General features: G+C 40.3%; 1 protein-coding gene across 1 annotated transcript; it reads right to left on the bottom strand.

Moving 5' to 3' along the window:
- Positions 1 to 3142: 3142 nt before the first annotated feature.
- sec14l1 (SEC14-like lipid binding 1) lies at positions 3143 to 17986 on the bottom strand. The gene is made up of 16 exons (XM_006807811.3): positions 17835 to 17986; positions 17404 to 17500; positions 12537 to 12686; positions 12122 to 12253; positions 10915 to 11043; positions 10597 to 10816; positions 10162 to 10271; positions 9059 to 9248; positions 8587 to 8675; positions 8412 to 8482; positions 8131 to 8302; positions 7571 to 7705; positions 6690 to 6824; positions 6226 to 6468; positions 5898 to 6076; positions 3143 to 5648 (listed from the first exon to the last, which is right to left on the bottom strand). The coding sequence occupies exons 2-16, from the start codon at positions 17464 to 17466 to the stop codon at positions 5564 to 5566; spliced, it is 2103 nt and encodes a 700-aa protein (XP_006807874.2). The 5' UTR covers positions 17467 to 17500; positions 17835 to 17986; the 3' UTR covers positions 3143 to 5563.
- Between the last annotated feature and the right edge of the window lie 1014 nt (positions 17987 to 19000).

Genomic DNA, 19000 nt, shown 5'->3' with positions numbered 1-19000 from the left:
CAGTTTGGCTGTGTTTTTATCTCCTCTTGTTCTCTGCTTCAATGCATCTGTGAAGCATTGTTTAAAACAACACGGGGAACAGACCAGACTTGTTCTGGACGGTCTGCAGAAGCCGATCTGCCATTTTTTTTAAAACTGGGTGACACTTTTTGTTCTCATAGATTTGCTGTCTTCATCTTAAAGTGCTGCTCAGATAATTTGATAGTGTCACCTTGAGTCTTGAACTGACCTGAATTGCTGTTTATATTCATTTTTTTTAATTTTTTAGCCTAAGCTGAAATATAAAATGATTTTATGAAATTACCTGTAGTTTTGTCAGCAATAATGTCCTTTTATGTCCTTGAACAAAAGTGTTTGCAGAAGATGATTGCATATTATTTAATTTTCTGGTTAAAGACTAGGCCAAACAGATTAATTAACTAAGCACCTCACCATTAATTAGTTGGCAAAAACACTGCTTACTGATCATAACTTAAGATTACTGTACAATAGCTTATGAAGATAATGGTGATAAAATGTCCTGAGATATTAACACAATGAAACAGAAAAGCATAGGAACAGAAAAACAGAAGCCAGAGACATCTATAGGAAAGAGAGGGAAGAGGTAATACAGTAAAATTTAGGTATGCATGTGCAGTGGATACAGGGGTGATGGCACCACGTACTGAGGCATCCCTCTATAAAGTCTGACAGGATAAAAAGGACTGGCAGGTGAGCTGGCAGACGCTCCCATGAGATATACAGAACTCTTCAATATCTACATTTGCCTTGATCGTCCTGCTCCCCTCGTCCTTAATCTTACCTTCACACCTTTATGTCAGTCTCTCTACCTGTCTGTGTCGCTTTATTCTCTCTGTCTCTCAGCAGGTGCCCACATCAACCCCCCAACAGTCTGCCTTTCAGCAAGGCAGCCCTGTGTTCATTTAGAGCTGGTGGTAAGGCTTGATTCGAGAGGAGAGCAAAGACAGGTGCTCTGAATGTCAACAGTTACTCTTTGCCAGCAGAAACACTATTGATTACCCATGAACTAACATGAAGTAGAATAGAGGAACCTTTACTGTCTATGGAAGGGACATGCACCATCAGGCAGGAGGAACTAGCTTCCTCCTGTCACATGGTAGCATATAATAGGACACACCTTATGCAGAAGGTTAAAATATACAGTAGTGTGTCCTTTCCACAGCAGAGTTTTTGACTTGTTATAGAAGGAAAAGCACTGGTATTTTTATTAAACTGCATCAGTGTGGCATGTCTGACTTCAGACTTCAACCAATGAAAATATTAAAGCCAAGTGGCTTGCATATCTGATCAGTTACACCTGACGCTTTAACATCATTCGATAGATAGATAGATAGATAGATAGATAGATAGATAGATAGATAGATAGATAGATAGATAGATAGATAGATGTAGTTTGCAAGGAGGAATTTCAGAAAATGTGTCCAATTTATCATCGTTAATCATTTTATCATCACACAGACTGATTCTGTCTTATTGCCATCGTATTACTATTTTATCACTTTGGTTTGTAGATGCTTTGTAGTTGCAGGCCTGCTCCAAGTCGAAGCCACCATTTCAAATTTAACAAGTCTCCAAGCATATTGCTCCCACTGCTGTTTTCCCAAGCATGAATTTTAGCTAATTTAGCATTTCTTGTTCTAAATTTTCTAAATTTCTTTAAAAAAAAGAAAAGAAAAGAGGAAGGCTTAATTTGATTAGCACACAGCCTTCAAGGTCTGTTGTCTTTTTATAGAGGAAAGTAATTCAATATTTTATGTGAACCCTGGGGCAGCTATTGTCAGGATTCAATCAATGGCATGATGATAAAGCATGAGTTGGCACTCTTCTTCATTACAGGAAAGGGATGCAACACAAAACATGTTCATGGTTATGTCATAAACGGGACTGCGATGTGGTGCTCGATGTCTCCTGGCGTTCATTCTTACATTAGACAAATTAGTTACTCGGCACAGCTTAGTAATCGATCCAAACAAGCAAAAAGATAAGTAACTGCTATAGTGTTTCCACTAAAGCATTTATTTATTTATTTTTTGCCTGTCCCATTTGGTTCTTTAGCCGTCAGAATTGTTGTCTGAAGACCAACAAGGATACCCAATGGATTTATTTTGCCAAATGGATCATCATGGCATTGCCGAATTTGTCCATTTGATCGACCTTTGTTTTTATTATTTATTTTATTTTATTTTCAGTTGTTACAGACGGGACAGACATGAGTGAGAGATAGGAAAGGGAGAAAGATAGAGGAAGGAAAAGAAAAACAGAAGGGGAGAGGGACAGTGAGAAAGGGGGGGAAAAATATCTCCTGGATCACCTGATCACCAGTCCACTAAAGCATTTAAAAGAGTGTGTGTGTGTGTGGGGGGGGGCAAAAACTCATATTGACCTCCACAGTTCAGTGACCAATTAGAGGGCAAAGAATGAAAATGTCAACTACAGCAGTCAGTGAGCCGAGGAATCCCAGCGAAATGAATGCAGGTGTGATTCGAACGCAGATGAAAACAACACAACTTAAAGCAGAACCTTGACAGTCTGTTGCAAATGAGGGCAGAGCTCAGAAATTGCCCTAAATTGTAGCTAGATTGATGGTCTCTCTTGTAGCAGGGAAAAATCAATGTAACGCGATATGAGAGATGGTATGAAACATCAGAGATAAATAGATGTGACTGTATCTATTTGTTTGTGGACATATTAATCAAGCCCAGCAGTATATCAAGTCAGAAAATGAATTTCAAACAGGCCAATATAAGATTAGCTAATCAGACAGGTCCACAACTCAAACGAAGGAGGAGTTTTACTGTTTGTTTTTCAGCTTCCATACGTCACACTCAAAACAGGGCCGCGATTTAGCCGCACAGTTGTTTTGAGACCAACAATCCCGGGCAAAGTTTTCCTGCCAGTGTATCAAGCCTCCGGAAAATAATGTGGCGCACTAATCCGGAGCTCTCCTTTTCAATTAGTGGGAAGGTCAAGATTGTCAGAAGGAAGCAAATGAAACACGGCTTAGGTTTTAATGAGGCTCCACACTACAGTGAGAGCCTACAACCTCATGTCTGATAAGGTTTTCTCTTTTATTATGGAGTTCAACAAGAAAAAAAATCAATTTTAGCTGAAGCCTGTGGTGGATAAAGAGAACTGGTTGAGCGATAAGTGGTTTTCACCGTATTTTTTATTATTTTATTTTTCGCTTTGTATTTTAGACGCTATTATCAGCTGACCTTGGCTTCTCTTAATGCATCAACTTTGTTAGCTCTTGCAAATAGACTCAGAGGAGTGTGTTGACATGGGTAAGCGGTGCGTGAATCACTATTTTGCAAAGCACAACCTCCCTACCTTTTGTAATTTCTTTATTTTTTCTATTCATGAGATGTAAATACAGAACAAAGACAGACTCAAAGTCATCCCCGTGTTGCCTATTTCCATGTCTGAGTCTGGAAAAGCCAAGAAAAGATTGTTCATTATCATGTACATATTCCCAGTGAAGGCTGGGATGCTAATATCGGTAACAAGTCTGAGGACTATTTCAGCAGCATATTATGAATGCAGCCCTCCTCCTGCCTGCCTGCTGTGCTCGCCAAAGAATAAAGTGTTCTAGTCTTCTAGGTTGCGGTCTTATTCCAGACTGATTTTAATTTGACTGTTACTTCAGACAAGTCCAATCTCCGCCGTGGTGGGAAAGCACATTCAATCAGCCGCTTATGAGGCAGGTTAGAGAGAGAATGTGAAATGTCTTACGGAAATAACAGAGGGATTGAGTCTTCATTTGTGCCTATGGAGAGGGAAATTCCAGATAACTTTGCTGGAGACTTATCTGGGATGTTCAGCAGCGCAACAAACGAATAAGTAATAAGAAGTCAAAGTGCAGGTGCATTTATCAGTTCTTTCGTCAAAACTGGTGAGGAAGAGAGATACATTTATATTGGACAATACATTTGATCCTAAGACCTCTCTTCTAGCACAGAGAGAGATTCCCATTTTTTGTGAGCAGCTTGAAATCTTTCTAAACATTTCAGGTTTCTTACAATTACAACTTAGGATAGATATTCAGGACATCTCTAATCTTTCTTCATTTTATCAGATGTTATAAAGTCGAAATTCATTCAGTTTACAACAAAAATCTGCAGAAGAAATGTTCCCATCTCCTCCCCCTGCCCACTTTTAACTTTACACTGTACCTAGTAAACATAAGCATGTGAGCACACAGGACGAGCTGTAATGATTAATCAGCCGTTGTGGCTTCAGGTCAGCCAGGACTCCCTCAGAAGGTGGCGTCAGGTCAGCCAAACAGGTGGCCACATTATGAAGTTATGCATTATCAAGTATTTCATTTGCTTATGAAATTTTACATATGTAGACATTTTCAAGCCAATGTGAGCCAGTAAAATAATTTGGCCTTAAAATATATAACAGTTATATTAACAAAAACATTTTTTACAAGAAAATTAGGCACATCATGATACAGAAGTGTTATTCTGTGTGTGGAAAATGTGGGTTTTGGGAGGTTGTTAGAGCAGGCTGAATAATTCACTAAACAAGCTTCAGGCTAAGTCGGTGAACTTTCTCTGTCTAACAGCACCGGCATGGCAGCAGGAAGTCAGGATGCTGGTAAATCAGCCTCAAAAAGAAAAAAACTCCACGTACCTGACTGTGCTGGGATAAACAGCAACATGACACAAGTTTGCAACCAAGAAGACAAAAAAAATAAATAATAATAATAACGCAGGAAAATTCAATTAAGCTTTAGCTGGAAGCATCTGATAAGTTTATGGAAATTAAAGTTTTATGTAAATCAGTAGTCTCGCCTGGCCCAGTGCCAGATCACAAGAGGCTGCACTTTATTGCATTTAAATTAGCTGCCTGAGAAAACTAAGCAGCTCTGCCTAACAAGCCCAAAAAACATTACATGAAATCTAGGGAGTGTGCTGCAGATTTTCAAAAAAAGAGATTTCATACCAGCTTCTCGTTCCTAAAACCTCACCGTTTGCTCTAAGAGCAATAACAATCTCGATGATAAATCAAAGATATTGCTTCAGCGCAGCTTTGCCAGCGCAGGTGCTGTTCGAAACACTTGGTGCAAGACACTCCAGAGACATCGATTATTATTGTGTTACAATTCTGAACAATTCTCCCTTCAATTTCATGGACAACCAAATGAAGACTGTGAGTTAAACTCCAAGCGGAAAGGCCGCTGCAGATTTGAGAGCAGCTCCAGCAGACTGCACTGACACCTTGTGGACAACAGAAGCAAGGACAGAAGCTGATGTGTGCTTTTTTAAATTTTAACCTAAGAATATATAAACGCTACTGTGTGTGAGCCATCTTCTTTTTTCATTTTATGCATTGTCATATTGCAAGGATATAAGACGAAAGTGCATTTTCATCAGTTATTTGCATTATAAATGTACTAGAAACAAAAACCAGTCTTCAGTGACACAGCTCATATTTGAAAAACAAAATTCTCTTTGAAGGCACCAGGGACAAGCAGAGCTGGTGGATACAAGTGAGCTTTGGTCATCACTGCATCTGGACGTCCGCTTAACAGACGCTACCTTGAAATAGTAGAGGATGTTGTGGTGCCACTGAGCTGTGAGAAGCCACTGTGACAAGACTCGAGACTGGTCATGGAACCCCTAAAAAAACAAACAAACAAAAACAAATCAACAAACAACATTATCTTAACTTGAAGACGTAGTTACACCCAATCAAATACTAATTAATTATTCTAATCTCTGCGGCAAATAAAAGGCAGCTTGCACACACATAAGGAACACACAGTTTGCATAAATGTCCCTATATATATATTTAAAGTCTTACATAAGACCCGTGCAGTGAAAGAGAGCCTCAGTATAACACCAAAAAAATAAAAATACCAAACTGACCTGAAGTCACAGGAGGCAAGGACCTCGGTGTAGTACATGATTTTACACTTGTGGGAGGAAACCTGCAGAGAGGCCAGCACATCATCCACTCGAGGCATGCTGGAGGCTGCGCAGGCTGCGGAGCTTAGGAAACGCCACTGGAGGATGTAGAAGCCGGGCCAGCGTGTTATGTGGGAGCCCTGTTTCAAACCAGAGAAATCTGCAGGATCAATTTGTGTTCGCTGTGATGGAGGATTAAGCACTTAAGACGGCGAAAGGGGACAAACGAAGGTTGTCTGGGACTGTTAAACAAAGACAGACCAAAAGAGCTTTTTATGTCCCCTCTCACCTGCACACTCTCTCCCTCCTGACACATGAGGGCTTTCTCCACCATGCTGTAGTCCTGGCCTAGTACCCAGCTCTTGTCTATAAGCTGTGGATTAACAGCCCCTAGGGAAGCGATACCATGAGTTTCCTTTCTGGGAGGCTGAGGGGCTCTCCTGGAGTGGTAGATGTTAAATACCACATCTCCTTTAGACACATCAAAGTCCCATGTGATGACAGAGGAGGCCTCTGTGATCTCTATCAGCAGCTGTAGAAAGATGTAAGAAGATTAGAAACACAGGTCTGAAGACTGCAATTCATTAATCACGCTATATATTTTAAGCATCTAATGCATCGTTGTTCCAATAGGTGGCACTATTACACAATGCATAAATTCTATTAAACGCAAAGAAATGTCCCCTTTCTTGCCCTGTTGTTAACTCTTATTGTCATAAAACTGGAGGCAAATCATAAAAGTTGAGACTGCACCTCGTATGGAGCCCCCTTGTAGATACTGGCACTTTTATAGATGGAATCAGTCAACAGGCGGTTTTCTTCACTCTCTAATTCTTCTGCTGTTCTGTACAGAAATTTGGGAACCATTCCTCCTTCTGGGATGTCACACTGAAGAAGAAGAAACAGAAATAAATGTGATTAAAGCAGAACGCTTACTAATATATATCAAAATATATGTAGACATACTAGCTTGTTTTACAATAAGCATAGTGTAATAAAGTAATATCTTATGTAATAAGTTTTACTGCAATTCATATGCCATGAACTTAGATATGCAGGTTCAGTTAAAGGATAACCTTTCTCAGTATGAAATGCCATTTTATAGTTCCAACTAGCTACAGCTCTTTCACTTTCACTGTTTGCAGCTGAGCAACAACTTGTTGAGTGCTCACAGAACTGACTGAACTGTCACAGAATTCAAACACGCGAGTCTTCCTGTAAGGACATCGTGATGTGCCCCAGATGCAATTTTTTTTCCCTTTATGTCAACAAAAAAGAAAAAGAAAAGAAAACTTGATCTTTTATGTGTGCTGAGTCTGAGCCAGCTGAGCTGAGGCAGATGTTCACTGGCTAGTGGGTACAGTATGTTCTGGTCCTATCTGACAACCTGCAGCTATAAAATCTATACAGGCCTCCAATATAGCATTTCTTCATAACAAAACAACTCGGGGTCAAAGACCTGAAGTGCAAGGTGATGTTCACTGGATTTGTAGAGAAATGTCTACCCAGATGTAGCTATGCTAAACTGCTACATGCTGGTGAAACCACATACTGCAGGTATGATATGCATATTTCTGGCTGGGCTGAGACTAACTTTCACAGGTATGGTCAATAAGCTGAAGACTTAACCTCACCATGCAGTCTCCTTGCAGGAAGTCAGGGATGATTTCTTTGTCGATGTAGTCTACCAAACCTCCTGGACCCTGGTAGTCGTTTCCAGCATAAACAAGGAACTTCTTACGAGTGTTTTCATCAATAAAGGGGCTGACCTGGCGGTGAGACCGAGAGAGCATGCAGGAAAGGGCAAAGTCACTTATTATGGACTGTGAAAGCCAATCCATAATCAATGAATAATTCAAGCGTGAAAAATGCACATGTTAGCTGGTTGATGGTGTTACTAAGCATCCATAGTATTTTATATTGACATCATCGTCCCAGTAGCTCATTCTCTTTCTGTAATTTCTTACAATCCTGCCACCCATGCTACTGCATACAGCAAGATTTAAATGTGCCCCTATGGGTTTTAGTTTTACAGTCATCTTTCCTTGTCCATAAATTGATTTTTCTTTGTTTATTAGTTGCTCATTTTTCCAGCATGGCTGGACTGCACTTAGCTATTTATAATCTCTGCATCTGTACTCTACAGCTTTATGAATTCTCCCATATTCAGGTGATGCAGTCAGTTTATTCTCACCAGGGTCCACAGCACAGGGAAAACTCTCGGTGCCCGCAGTATGAGCAGGCGACCCAAAGTTTCAGGATAATTGGCCTCAACAATTTCGATGATTCTCAACAGCGCCTTAATGCCAGGTCGCCACAGATGACGCATGTTTAGACCGTCCAGATCCACCAGGCAAGTCCAAGAACTAGCGACACATAAAAACAGACATCACATTGTTTTGGTTAAAGTGCACTGCTGATTGCTCATTAACCAATGGGACACGGGCAGGATTAAACTAAATACGATTTAGGTACCTAATAGGTTGTCCAAAAACTCTGGTGTTTTCCTCACAGCGCCTCAGTCCCTCCTCATTAATGGAAAGCACCTGCAACATTGTCACAGTTAAGCGCCAACTTCATTTAGAATATCTTCACTTTTTGCTTTGTTTGCATGTAAATTAAGTCATATATTTGTATTAAATTATGTCACCTGTCTCAGCAGCGCCTCCTCACCCAAGGCTCGTACTAAACCCTTAGTGTCCATTTGACCCAGACGCAAAATGTACAGAGGACGGCCATCTGAATGAGAAGGAAACACAGAGAACAATCACAAACTGCACTGCACACTTCCACCTGTAAACAAAGCTGGTGTTTACCGCTCTAGAAAGGGTATCGGTTTAGCATGTAAACACTCAAGGGGAACATCCTGTGTTCAAGTCTTAACTGTAATCAGTTGGATCAGCTGAGCTGTTAAAAGCAATGAAACCTTTTCCAAACATGGGAGTGAAAACATATGGTGCTCAGACTTTGCAGTCAATAATTAACAGGCTGTTTGAGAACTATATAAACACAAAAGCTTAAATCCCTGTGGCTTTTAAGATTAGCTGATAAAATTTCCCTCTGCCTGGAGTAAAAAAGCCTCACAATAATGGCAATATCAACCAGCATCGCTCACTCAGTACCTTTATCGTGGTGGTGCCAGCCTCCAGAGTAATAATCCTGGAGCAGTTGAGGGCGCGTCCATGTGTCTAACAGGAAATCCACCTGATGCTGTCTCCTCCAGGTCAGTGACTGGCAGAGGAACTCCCTGGCCTTGTCGAGGTTGAAATCTCTGGCCCTGAGGAAGCGTAGCACATGCTGATCCTTTGGAATCTGTACATAAGAGGTGCATCGTTAAAGATGCTGATGAATCCAAAGAATTTTTAATGCTCTGCTGGTGACAATCTTTGCAAATTGCATGCAGTGCAGTGAAAAAGAAATTGCGCCGTAAACTGAATAACTGGTTTTGCTTCATTGGCAAAAAGGTCCTGAAACAGCAAAGCAGCCCCAGACCATCACACTACCACAGCCATGTCTGACTCTTGGTTTGATGTTCTAATTATTAAATGCTGTGTTAGTTTTATGCAGATGCAAAGGGACTCAAACCTTCCATAATGTTCATCGTTTGTCTCTTTCTTATTGTTGAATCATGAACTTTGAGCTTATTTGAGATGAGTGCGGCCTGAAGGTCTTAAGATGTTGTTCTGGGTTCTTTTGTGATCTCATGGAAGAGTTGTTGATGCACTCTTGGTGAAATTTTGGTGGGCCATCTGCACCTGGGAAGGTTCACTACTGTTCCAAATTTTCTCCATTTGTGGATAATGGCTTTCATTGTGGTCGACTGGAGTCGTAAATCCTTAGAATTGGCTTTGTAACCCTTTGCAGATGATGGCAATGACTTTTTTGCACGGGGCCAGGGAGGTTTGAATGACTTTTTTTCCTTAAATAAATAAAACAATAATTTAAAAGCTGCCTTTTGTATTTACTGGGGTTACCTTGTGTCATATTAAAATTTGCTGGATGATCTGATTAACATGATAAATATGCAAAAAACTAAGAAAACAAGAAGGGTGCAAATACTTTTTCACAGCACTGTATGTCTCTGGGCATCAAAACTGAGCTAGAGTAAGAGTGGAAGCAAGAGGAAAATAACAGGTTGCGTGAGTGTCTTAGAAATAAAGGCATACTGTATATCGCAGCACCAACTGTTCACTAATGAAAGAAACTGGGTTTGTTTATTTGTGACCTTGCCCTTGTGGGTTTCCTGCAGCCATTGACGCAGCCGAATAAGACAGCTCTCCTGCAGAGGCGTTAAATCACCTAGGTAACGTCTGATGTAGTCAGCATCCAACTTGTCTACAGGCCAAAACACAATAACAGCATAATGTTACACAATATTGCATGCAACAGACTGAAGACTATGGTGCAATTTCAGCATTTTTGAAAATAATTAGACACGGTGAGTTTTGCAGGTTTTTATCAAACACTTAAAATGTTGCTTCTGTTTGTTTGAGGTTTTTTGGCAGTGCAGTTATAGGAGAATTCTTGCACTGCTGTATAAATCATCATGATGATCTATTTCCCACACTTTTAATATCTGAGTCTGTAAATTCACTCTATGTAGTATTATCCTTTGATATTTATATTAAACCTTTGTTGGGATTAGCGAGCGCACACTGACCGTCAGGCGAACCGGTCACTAGCTCTGCAGAACATGATGAGTCTTTACAGTGCAGCCCGTCCTTGGCACTGTTCACTGGGATGGCTCTGGCAGCAGAGGGGGGCGGCAGCTGGTGCCTCCAAGTGACTGTGCCAGAGTCAACAGTGGAGGTCCAACGAGGTATATAAGTGACTCCTTCTTTCTCCAGCTCTCTGAGGTAGTACTCAATAATTTCTTTACCCTTCATCAGTTGAAGGAAATGAAAGACTGAATTAATTTTGACAGTTAGGGAAGCATCTGGACCAAGAAGTGAAGGTAAATGAAGTAAAATATGCAAACCTTTTTAATGCTACTAGCATATTGCTTCATCGCTATCTTCTCTGCGGTGCTTTCAAAACCAAAAAAGGACTTAATATCCAGACTAGCCGACTGTTCGAAGCAAGTCCAGCTCTCATTGTCTGGATGAACCTGTGGAAGAGGATACGCATATGAATTTGAACTTGAACCAAACTGTTCAACCAAACTCTTTGTTATGTAAACAAAGCACAAGCTGAGGTTTAATACAAAATATTACATCAGTGCATACATGGTTACATATCTCGTCATCACAATTTTAACTGCCTTTTAAGTAAATGGTAGGTTCTGGTGCAAGGTACTGCACATACACTCACAAGCCACTTCATTAGGTACACCTTTTCAACTGCTTGTTATTGTAAATATCTAATCAGCTAATCACTTAGTAGCAACTCAGTGCATACAGGCATGCAGACATGGTCAACACAATCTACTAAACTCAAACTGAGCGTCTGAATGAGGAAGAAAATTGGTGCCAGATGGGTTGGAGTATTGTTGCTGTCCATCTCTTTATGACTACAGTGTAACACGTCATTTCAGAAAGCTCAGATTATGCCAAACTGGTTTCTTGAACATCACAATGAGTTCACTGAACTCAAACGGTTTCCACAATCGCCAGATCTCAATCCAATTGAGCTCCTTTGGGATGTGCTGGAGCGAGAAATTTAGGCCACAGATGTGCTGCTGACAAATTATGCAACTATGTGATGCTATTATGTTAACATGAACCAAAATTGATTGAATTTGTGCCACAAAGAGTTAAAGAAGATGAGAAGGCAGCTGTAGCAAGGTATACCTAATGAAGTGGCTGGTTCAGTAATTGCAAAATTACTGTCATACAAAATTCTTACTTTCTTCTGTGCAGACTGCCACATGATACAGAGCAGACATCAAAAAGTTGTGCGAAGAATCTTTTAACAGGGAGAGCAGTATTATAGTAACTCTGACTGAGACAACAGCAGCTTTAAAGACACCTGGTGACACTAGCTCTTTAGTGCCTTGAGCACACTATGGGAGGATCACCTAAGATGAATAATTCATGCACCACATATTGCATTGCCTTTAGCAGGGACTCTGTACCATCCGGCAAGCACTAGGCGTTGTAAAAGTTTATATAAAAACAAAGAAATAAACCTCCTACACGCTGCCACATTCTAAGCACCTGATTACCACGTTTGACTCTCAGACTCACCGTGTAGCTGCACCTCTCACGGACAATGACTCTGTTAGAAAAAGTCTCATTGTGAACCTCAATGTGGAGGGTCCTGTCTCTGCGGTTCAGAGAGTTTTTTTGGATGAAGTACAGATAATCCACACCGGCGATCTGCATGCAGAAGAATCAAAAAAAAGCTACATTTGTTGAGCATTTTCACAGGAGGCACATACAGCAATTTGATTTGCAAGACAACAATGACAGCTACTGCAAAACGTCACATCTTTTATCCTCCAATAACATGTGCAAGGCTGAAATGCATCATTTACAAGTATTTCACAAAATAAAGGGTTAAGCAGCCGATTTTTGTACTTCACAAAAGAAAGATCACATTATAGTAACCAATTCCTTTGCTTTACCGCCCTCATCCCCTATAAGGTCAGAGTGGAAGTACCCGTTTGAGAAGTCGTGGGGCTTCGATGTCGATCGTACAGCGCCTCTCAGTCACCAGCACGCATCCATCATCACTTTGGCTCTCACTTATGATCTCGCTGTCCACAAACATTGGAATCAATGGACACTTTGGGAACCGTCTCACGTAGGCCTGAAAGACATTTATATAGAAAAATTGATTGATTGGGTTTATTATTATGTTGTCTGTATTAATGGCTTGCCTGGGTCCATTCAGTTTGTTCCACTGGGAGCTCTGCCTCAGTGAGGTAGCTCACTGTTAGGAAGGGAAAGCTGCTTATAGAAAACTATAATCACAACTGCTGACTGAATAGATTTATAGCACTGAACTACTGTGTCAGGTTAGGGTGTTTTTTTCTGTAGTTGGCAACTTTAGTTTATGTAAATGCCTATTAAAATGTTATGTTTTGCAGACAGCAGCAGCCTGCAGCATTTACAAGCAGTAATTGCCACGTGCTTTAAAGACCAAAGTATGTGACCATCTGCCCTCGCCACTATCACCAGGGCTACCTGTATGCATTGACTGAGCCGCCAGGCAGGCGTGTAAAGATCTGCAGTAAAAGATGTTACTTAACAAGGGGCAGTGCAGCTTCTGATAGCAAACTATTGACAACTAAGCAAAAGCGGGGAATGAACTAGACCTTTATGATACGGACAGCTGCCTGTGTAATGGCGCGGATAGAGGGATAAGCATTTCACCATGGGATAGAAAAGTGCCGTCAATGTCTTGAGGAACTGCGTTAAGCAGTAAAATCACTAAGTCAGCCAAGACTTAAGATTTTAAAAGTTTAAAAAGCTAAACTCTCAAAATCACACACACACACACAGACAACCTCGCACATCCTGCACGCATCAATACAGCACAGCGTATGAACAATCCAATCAACAGGATGAAATTATTCACTAAGAAAATTATTGGGAAATGTTTCTCTGCTAATTAAGCAGCAATGACTGGTGCTGTGCAACAGGCAAACTAACAAAAACAGTATGTTTCACTGATTGCAGACAAATTGAAAGCTCTGTTCTGCTTATTCCCCCTTCAGCATTATGAGCATAACCACATAATGGAGGCACGAAATATTTAATAATATATATAAAAAGGGGGGGGGGGAGGGGGGGGGGAGAGAAAACATGGGTTTCTAGTGTTTTAGGCAAAGCAAGCCTTGAGGACTTTGTGTAAGCCAAATGTCAGACAGACAGCACTTTTCATTGTTTCATACCATTTTATCTTGCATTGGCAAGCTCATTCAAATCATGTTTTACTCTTCTGATTGATCAAATGCAATTCTACAAGTGTTGTCCGTTTACAGGCACCTAGCTCTGTTACATAAAGGCCCCGGAGAGTCATTAAGAGATGTCATGACAGGAACAACAATGGCGTCAAGATTAAACATTCAGTAATATCCAGGACACTGATTAGCACTGTTTGCCTGAACAACAGCGGTCAGTAGCATTGAGGGAGCTAATGAGAAGCTCTGAGGTAAATGGAAACAGAAGAGGATGTTAGCTGTTCATTTGGATTCTTTCTCTTTTTAAAGGAGCTGTTATTTAGCTTTCACAAAGGGCTTATTTTGAGAGTCTTTTCAATAACCTGCAGTGACGCAGGAAGAATTTCAGACCTGCAAATGTTCCATGGGGAAGCATCAAATGGCTTTGGTGTAGGTGTTATCCACACAGTCTATTGTGTTAACTCTGTATAGCAGCTGCACGGCAAACTGTAACTACTGCAGCATCGCAGTCTCTACAACCCTTCATCAAGGATGTTGTGCAACACTTTGGCTTAATGTGTAACTTAAGAGAAAACACCAAGAGCAGACCGCACAGGTGAAGGTGCCCCTCACGGAAATCCGTATTTATTTTTCTTTTGTCTTACTTCTGCTTTGCCTGGTGTTCTTGTGCTTATGGTTTTAGCCCAAAACTTCAATTTGCAGTGGTGGGAAAGCAATGCATCAGTATCATAACAAAAAATATTCCATTTAAAGAAAAGCCAGCTTATAGCATGGAATTTTAATGGATTCCCCCCCCCGTGTAACTATTGAATACTGTTGGAATAATGGAAAGTGAGTTATATAAATATAGCTGCAAAGTTTTCTGCTGACAAACTCTGCTGTTGCCTCTTTTTCTTAGCGTTGCATTTTGTTTGCTTTCTAAAGGATAAGAGAAGTGGTCAGCGTGGCACTTACATAACTTACAGCTGTTCTAAAAAACCGTCCCACAAAACAACTCGAGAACTCCCGACCTCTGCCCAGGCAGCACATGATAAGAAAACAACAACCACGCTGAATGACTTACAGACACCTCAAATACACACTCACCAGCCACTACATTAGTTACACCTCACTAGCACTGGGTTGGACACTCTTTTGCATTCAGAACAAACATTATTTCTGAGACGCTGGAAACATTCCTCTGAGATTTTGGTCCATGTGGACATGACACCATTACACAGTTGCTGCAGATTTGCTGATTTCACATCTTTGTGGTGAATTTCCCAAAGGTGCAATCTATTGGACTGAGATCTGGTACCTGAGGCGGCCAGTTGAGTACAGTGAACTGTGGTCATACAGCTTTGGACATGGTCAGCAACAATACTCAGGTCGGCTGTGGTGTTTAGGCAACATTCAGCTGGTACTAAAGGGGTCAAAGCGTGTCATGGAAATATCCCACAATCATTACATCACCAGCAGCCTGAACCGCTGATACAAGGCAGAATGGATCCATGATTTCAAGCTGTTTACAGCAAATTCTGACCTCACCATCTGAATGTTGCAGAAGAACTCAAGACTTATTACACCAGGCAATGTTTTCCAATCTTCTGTTGTCAAATATTGGTGAGCTTCAGTTTCCTGTTATTAGCTATTTGGAGTGGCGCTCGTTGCGGTCTTCTGCTGCTGTAGTCCATCTGCTCCATCTGTGCTGTGCACTCTGCTTACTTTGGCAGCCCAGTATCACAGCGTTATGTAAAAGACCATTTCACACTTTGCCTTTCCAAATGAAATATACACACATGTAGCACTTGCAGTAACAGCAGAGGGAGATACTTTATTTCAAGCCAACATGAAAATAATCATGGGAGGAAGCATTTAAACTGACATCATTAACACATTTACATGTAAATATATAAATATAAATATACTATCTCCCCCTGTCGGTAATACAACCATTATCTTTTTTCCCTCTCCAAAGTTAGAAGTGGACAGGGTGTACCGGCGTGTTTATTACACGTTTTGCTGTGATACTGGGTTGACTTTGGCTGTAAGGAGTGGTTCCTTTCAGCTCAAAGCAGTCTGGTTATTCTCCTCTGATTTCTGACATAAATAAGACAAAAAGTCTAAGAAATGTAATTCTAATGCAAAAAAAAAATCACAATAGAACAGCAGTTTACAAATATCCCGAACAAGAACGATGCCACGTTCAAGGTTACTTAAATGACTTTCTCATTCTGATATATTCTTGATTAAACCCCACAACCTTTGCATTTGCCAGACTCTGTTTAGATAAGAAATGACGAGATTGACCGAAATTTGTCCGTTTTTGATATTTGCGCCAAACGAGCAGTTAAACTGACGTACCAAGTGAAGTGGCTGATGAGTGTGTATATCAGGGGTCAGCAACCCTTGGCACGCGTGCCACAGCTGGCACGTGAAGGGTTAAGTGATGGCACGGCATGCAGTGAAATAATCTGAGAAGGTGTATTTAAAAATAAATATCTAAGGCTGGGCCACCAATGCACATCACAAATTAGCTCACACATGAGCTAATGACAATACAGCTAATGACAGCGCGTCTTAATGACAGTATCTAAGCTAACAACCCCACCTCCTTGTTTTACTTGTAATTGGCTAAAAATTACACAGACGAGAGGGATGTAGCTAGCTAGCCAGTCCTGTGAATTATGGCCTCGAAGCGAGCGAAAAAAGATGATCCCCGGTCTTTTATGCCAATTTGGACGGAAGACTGGGGTTTTGTGCAACAGAAAGATCGTGCTGTATGTGCCCTTTGCCTCGAGAGTGTTGTTTGCCGGACTTCCAGTGTTAAACGACATTTTGAGACGAAACATCAAAAAACCTTCAAGGATGAGGCAGAGAAAGTTGAATCAATTACACGTGCTGTGTCAAGATATGAGAAGCAAGCAAGTACTCTGAAAGTTTTTACAGCTGCAAAACATCATGGAACTGAAGCAAGTTATCGTATTGTTAATGCAATGGTTGATATGGCACTTTTTTAGATGGCACTCATCATCAAAAAGGTTGCCTACCCCTGGTGTATATAAACAGAGTTTTTGCAGAACCATTCAACATCAAGGCCAGTTGCCAAAAACTAAATGGCAAGTCTGGTTTTAAAAAAAGGAGTCTTTATTGTCCTGTGTGTTTTCATGCAAAAAGAAAGAAAAGCACCCTTCAGGTTATTGTATTTAAAGCAGCACAAGCAGGCAAGAAAAAATATGCAGCATTCCAGTAAGTCAGTAAACACGCAGCACAGACTGCAAGTAAGTGAATATCAAGAATGAGACAAATGACCCTCTGAGACAAGGCTACAGACTATTTTCTGAAAGTGTCTGGTCTCTTTTACATTGCCACCTAACCATGGAATGAGCTGGAAAACCTTTAAAATCTAAAATGTATTTATTTATTTTCATGAGAGGAAAAGTTGAACAGCATCTGGATTGCAAAAGGTCAGTGCCCTAGAGTGAAAAGCAGATTGCCAAACTTTGATCCCTAGTTTGTGTATAAAGGATATTTTGCAAATATGAAGCTCATATTCAATGCTGTGAGCTGGGAGGCTGCATATATACATACGCACACAATCTGTGAATTTAAAAGATTCCTCAATATAAGCACGTCACTTACCGCCATTATCAACTCAAACGGGTGCTTGTAGACCCGAACAGGGGACTGGTACTCCTGCACCATGGCTGAAGCTCAGTCAGCAGCAAACTCTGTTAAACTGCCACAGAGATATGACACGGCAGCTGTCAGTATAGATTAGTGGAAAGGGCACGTCTTCTTCTTCTTAAAAGAAAATCTACATAACATGAGCTGAGTAAAGGTCAATGAGGAGAGAAAGAGAGGACAGTGACATTCACATGACCATAATTAGGGTTGAAATATAAGCTGTGTGCCGCAGAAGGAGAATTTCAGAAAGTGTTTTTGGAGCCAGTTGGGATGTTTTGATCGTTAGAAAAAATGTCAAAGTTCAAAGTTTGTTACAATGTAATGACACATAAGCAAACACAGTGACAAGCGGTTTCTATAGCGGAAAGAAAGACACTTTGACTTACAGAAATGTTTTCTTTCCGTGCCGCAGGTTGGCTTACTGTAGCTGTCCAACTATATGAGGGTCCATGTCGTCGGCTGAGAGAAGAAAGCGAACCTCTCGCCTACTTTCCTGCAATGAAAACCGCAAAAGAAAAACATTTCCTACTCATGACTCGTGACCCCGCCCCCTTTCGGCCAAACAGGAAATCAACGTGATGTTTGAAAAAAAAAAGAGGTCGTTTTGGTCGCACATTTTCAAGCAAAATTTCATCCGACAAAAGACTGTAAATTCGTGATTTGTTTTTTGTTTTTTTATCTGTCTAACATTATTGAATATTTTCTACCGCCTTTCTGGACTCGGACACAAACGTAGGAGGGCATATATACAAAGCCCTCCTGGCAACAACTGTTGTTGTTGTACCTTACGAGACGACATGATAAACACGGAAAATGTTTTTAAAAATATGTCAAAAGTTTGTTGAACAAAAATAATGTGTATTGTTATATATCAGAAAAATGACAAACGTCACATTTTTAATCTAAATTTGAAGTCAGAAATTAATGAAACAAAATATTTAAATGACTAAAACGAATTCTGTTCAGAAATGCATGTAAATTGCTGGCATTTGTCATCTTAACAGAAAAATAATGAAAACAATAATAAAAACAATGGGCTTTACTTGTTTTTCTTCTTTTTTTAAAACTGTAAATTTAAAAATTCATGGATAGCAATAATTATTAACATATAGTAACTTAGAATAGTAATAGCAGTAATTATATTTATAGAATTAAATGTGTTATTTTGATCAAACAGGTTGCACATATTGGTATGTTTATTTGCAAAAAAAAAAAATGGCTCATTTCCCAGTATTGTTGATTTAGGTCACGATCCTTTCATTGGGTCAGGAAGACAAGAGGGGTCACGATTAGTTCTCTAATCTACAGGTGAAACTATATATATGTGTGTGTGTGTGTGTGTGTGTGTGTGTGTTAATGAGAGTTAAGGTAATAGAAACAAAAAGAGAATTATGATTATAAACTCATGGCCAATAATAAAAAGCTGAGCAGAGGGGGATTCTGACTGTGTGGTAGGATGTCCAAATCTAACAGCTTTGAAAATCTGTGAAAAAAAAAACCCAAAATCTTTACCCCTTTGAAGAAAAGGTTGGATTTCCTAGAGCTGAGCCCT

The sequence above is a fragment of the Neolamprologus brichardi genome, chromosome 4 (genome assembly GCF_056152115.1).
Source record: "Neolamprologus brichardi isolate AB-2024 chromosome 4, ASM5615211v1, whole genome shotgun sequence".
Taxonomy (NCBI): Eukaryota; Metazoa; Chordata; class Actinopteri; order Cichliformes; family Cichlidae; genus Neolamprologus; species Neolamprologus brichardi.
The sequence above is the reverse complement of the archived record's forward strand: the minus strand, read 5'-3'. Positions and strand labels throughout refer to the sequence as shown.

Excerpts from the sequence above, each read along its gene's own strand:
- sec14l1 (XM_006807811.3), bottom strand. The coding sequence starts at position 17,466 with ATGGTGCAGGAGTACCAGTCCCCTGTTCGGGTCTACAAGCACCCGTTT. Across the intron at positions 12,687-17,403 it reads CGTTTGAGTTGATAATGGCG|GCCTACGTGAGACGGTTCCC; the intron begins GTAAGTGACGTG and ends AATGTCTTTCAG. Across the intron at positions 6,077-6,225 it reads AGGAGGGAGAGAGTGTGCAG|GGCTCCCACATAACACGCTG; the intron begins GTGAGAGGGGAC and ends GGTTTGAAACAG.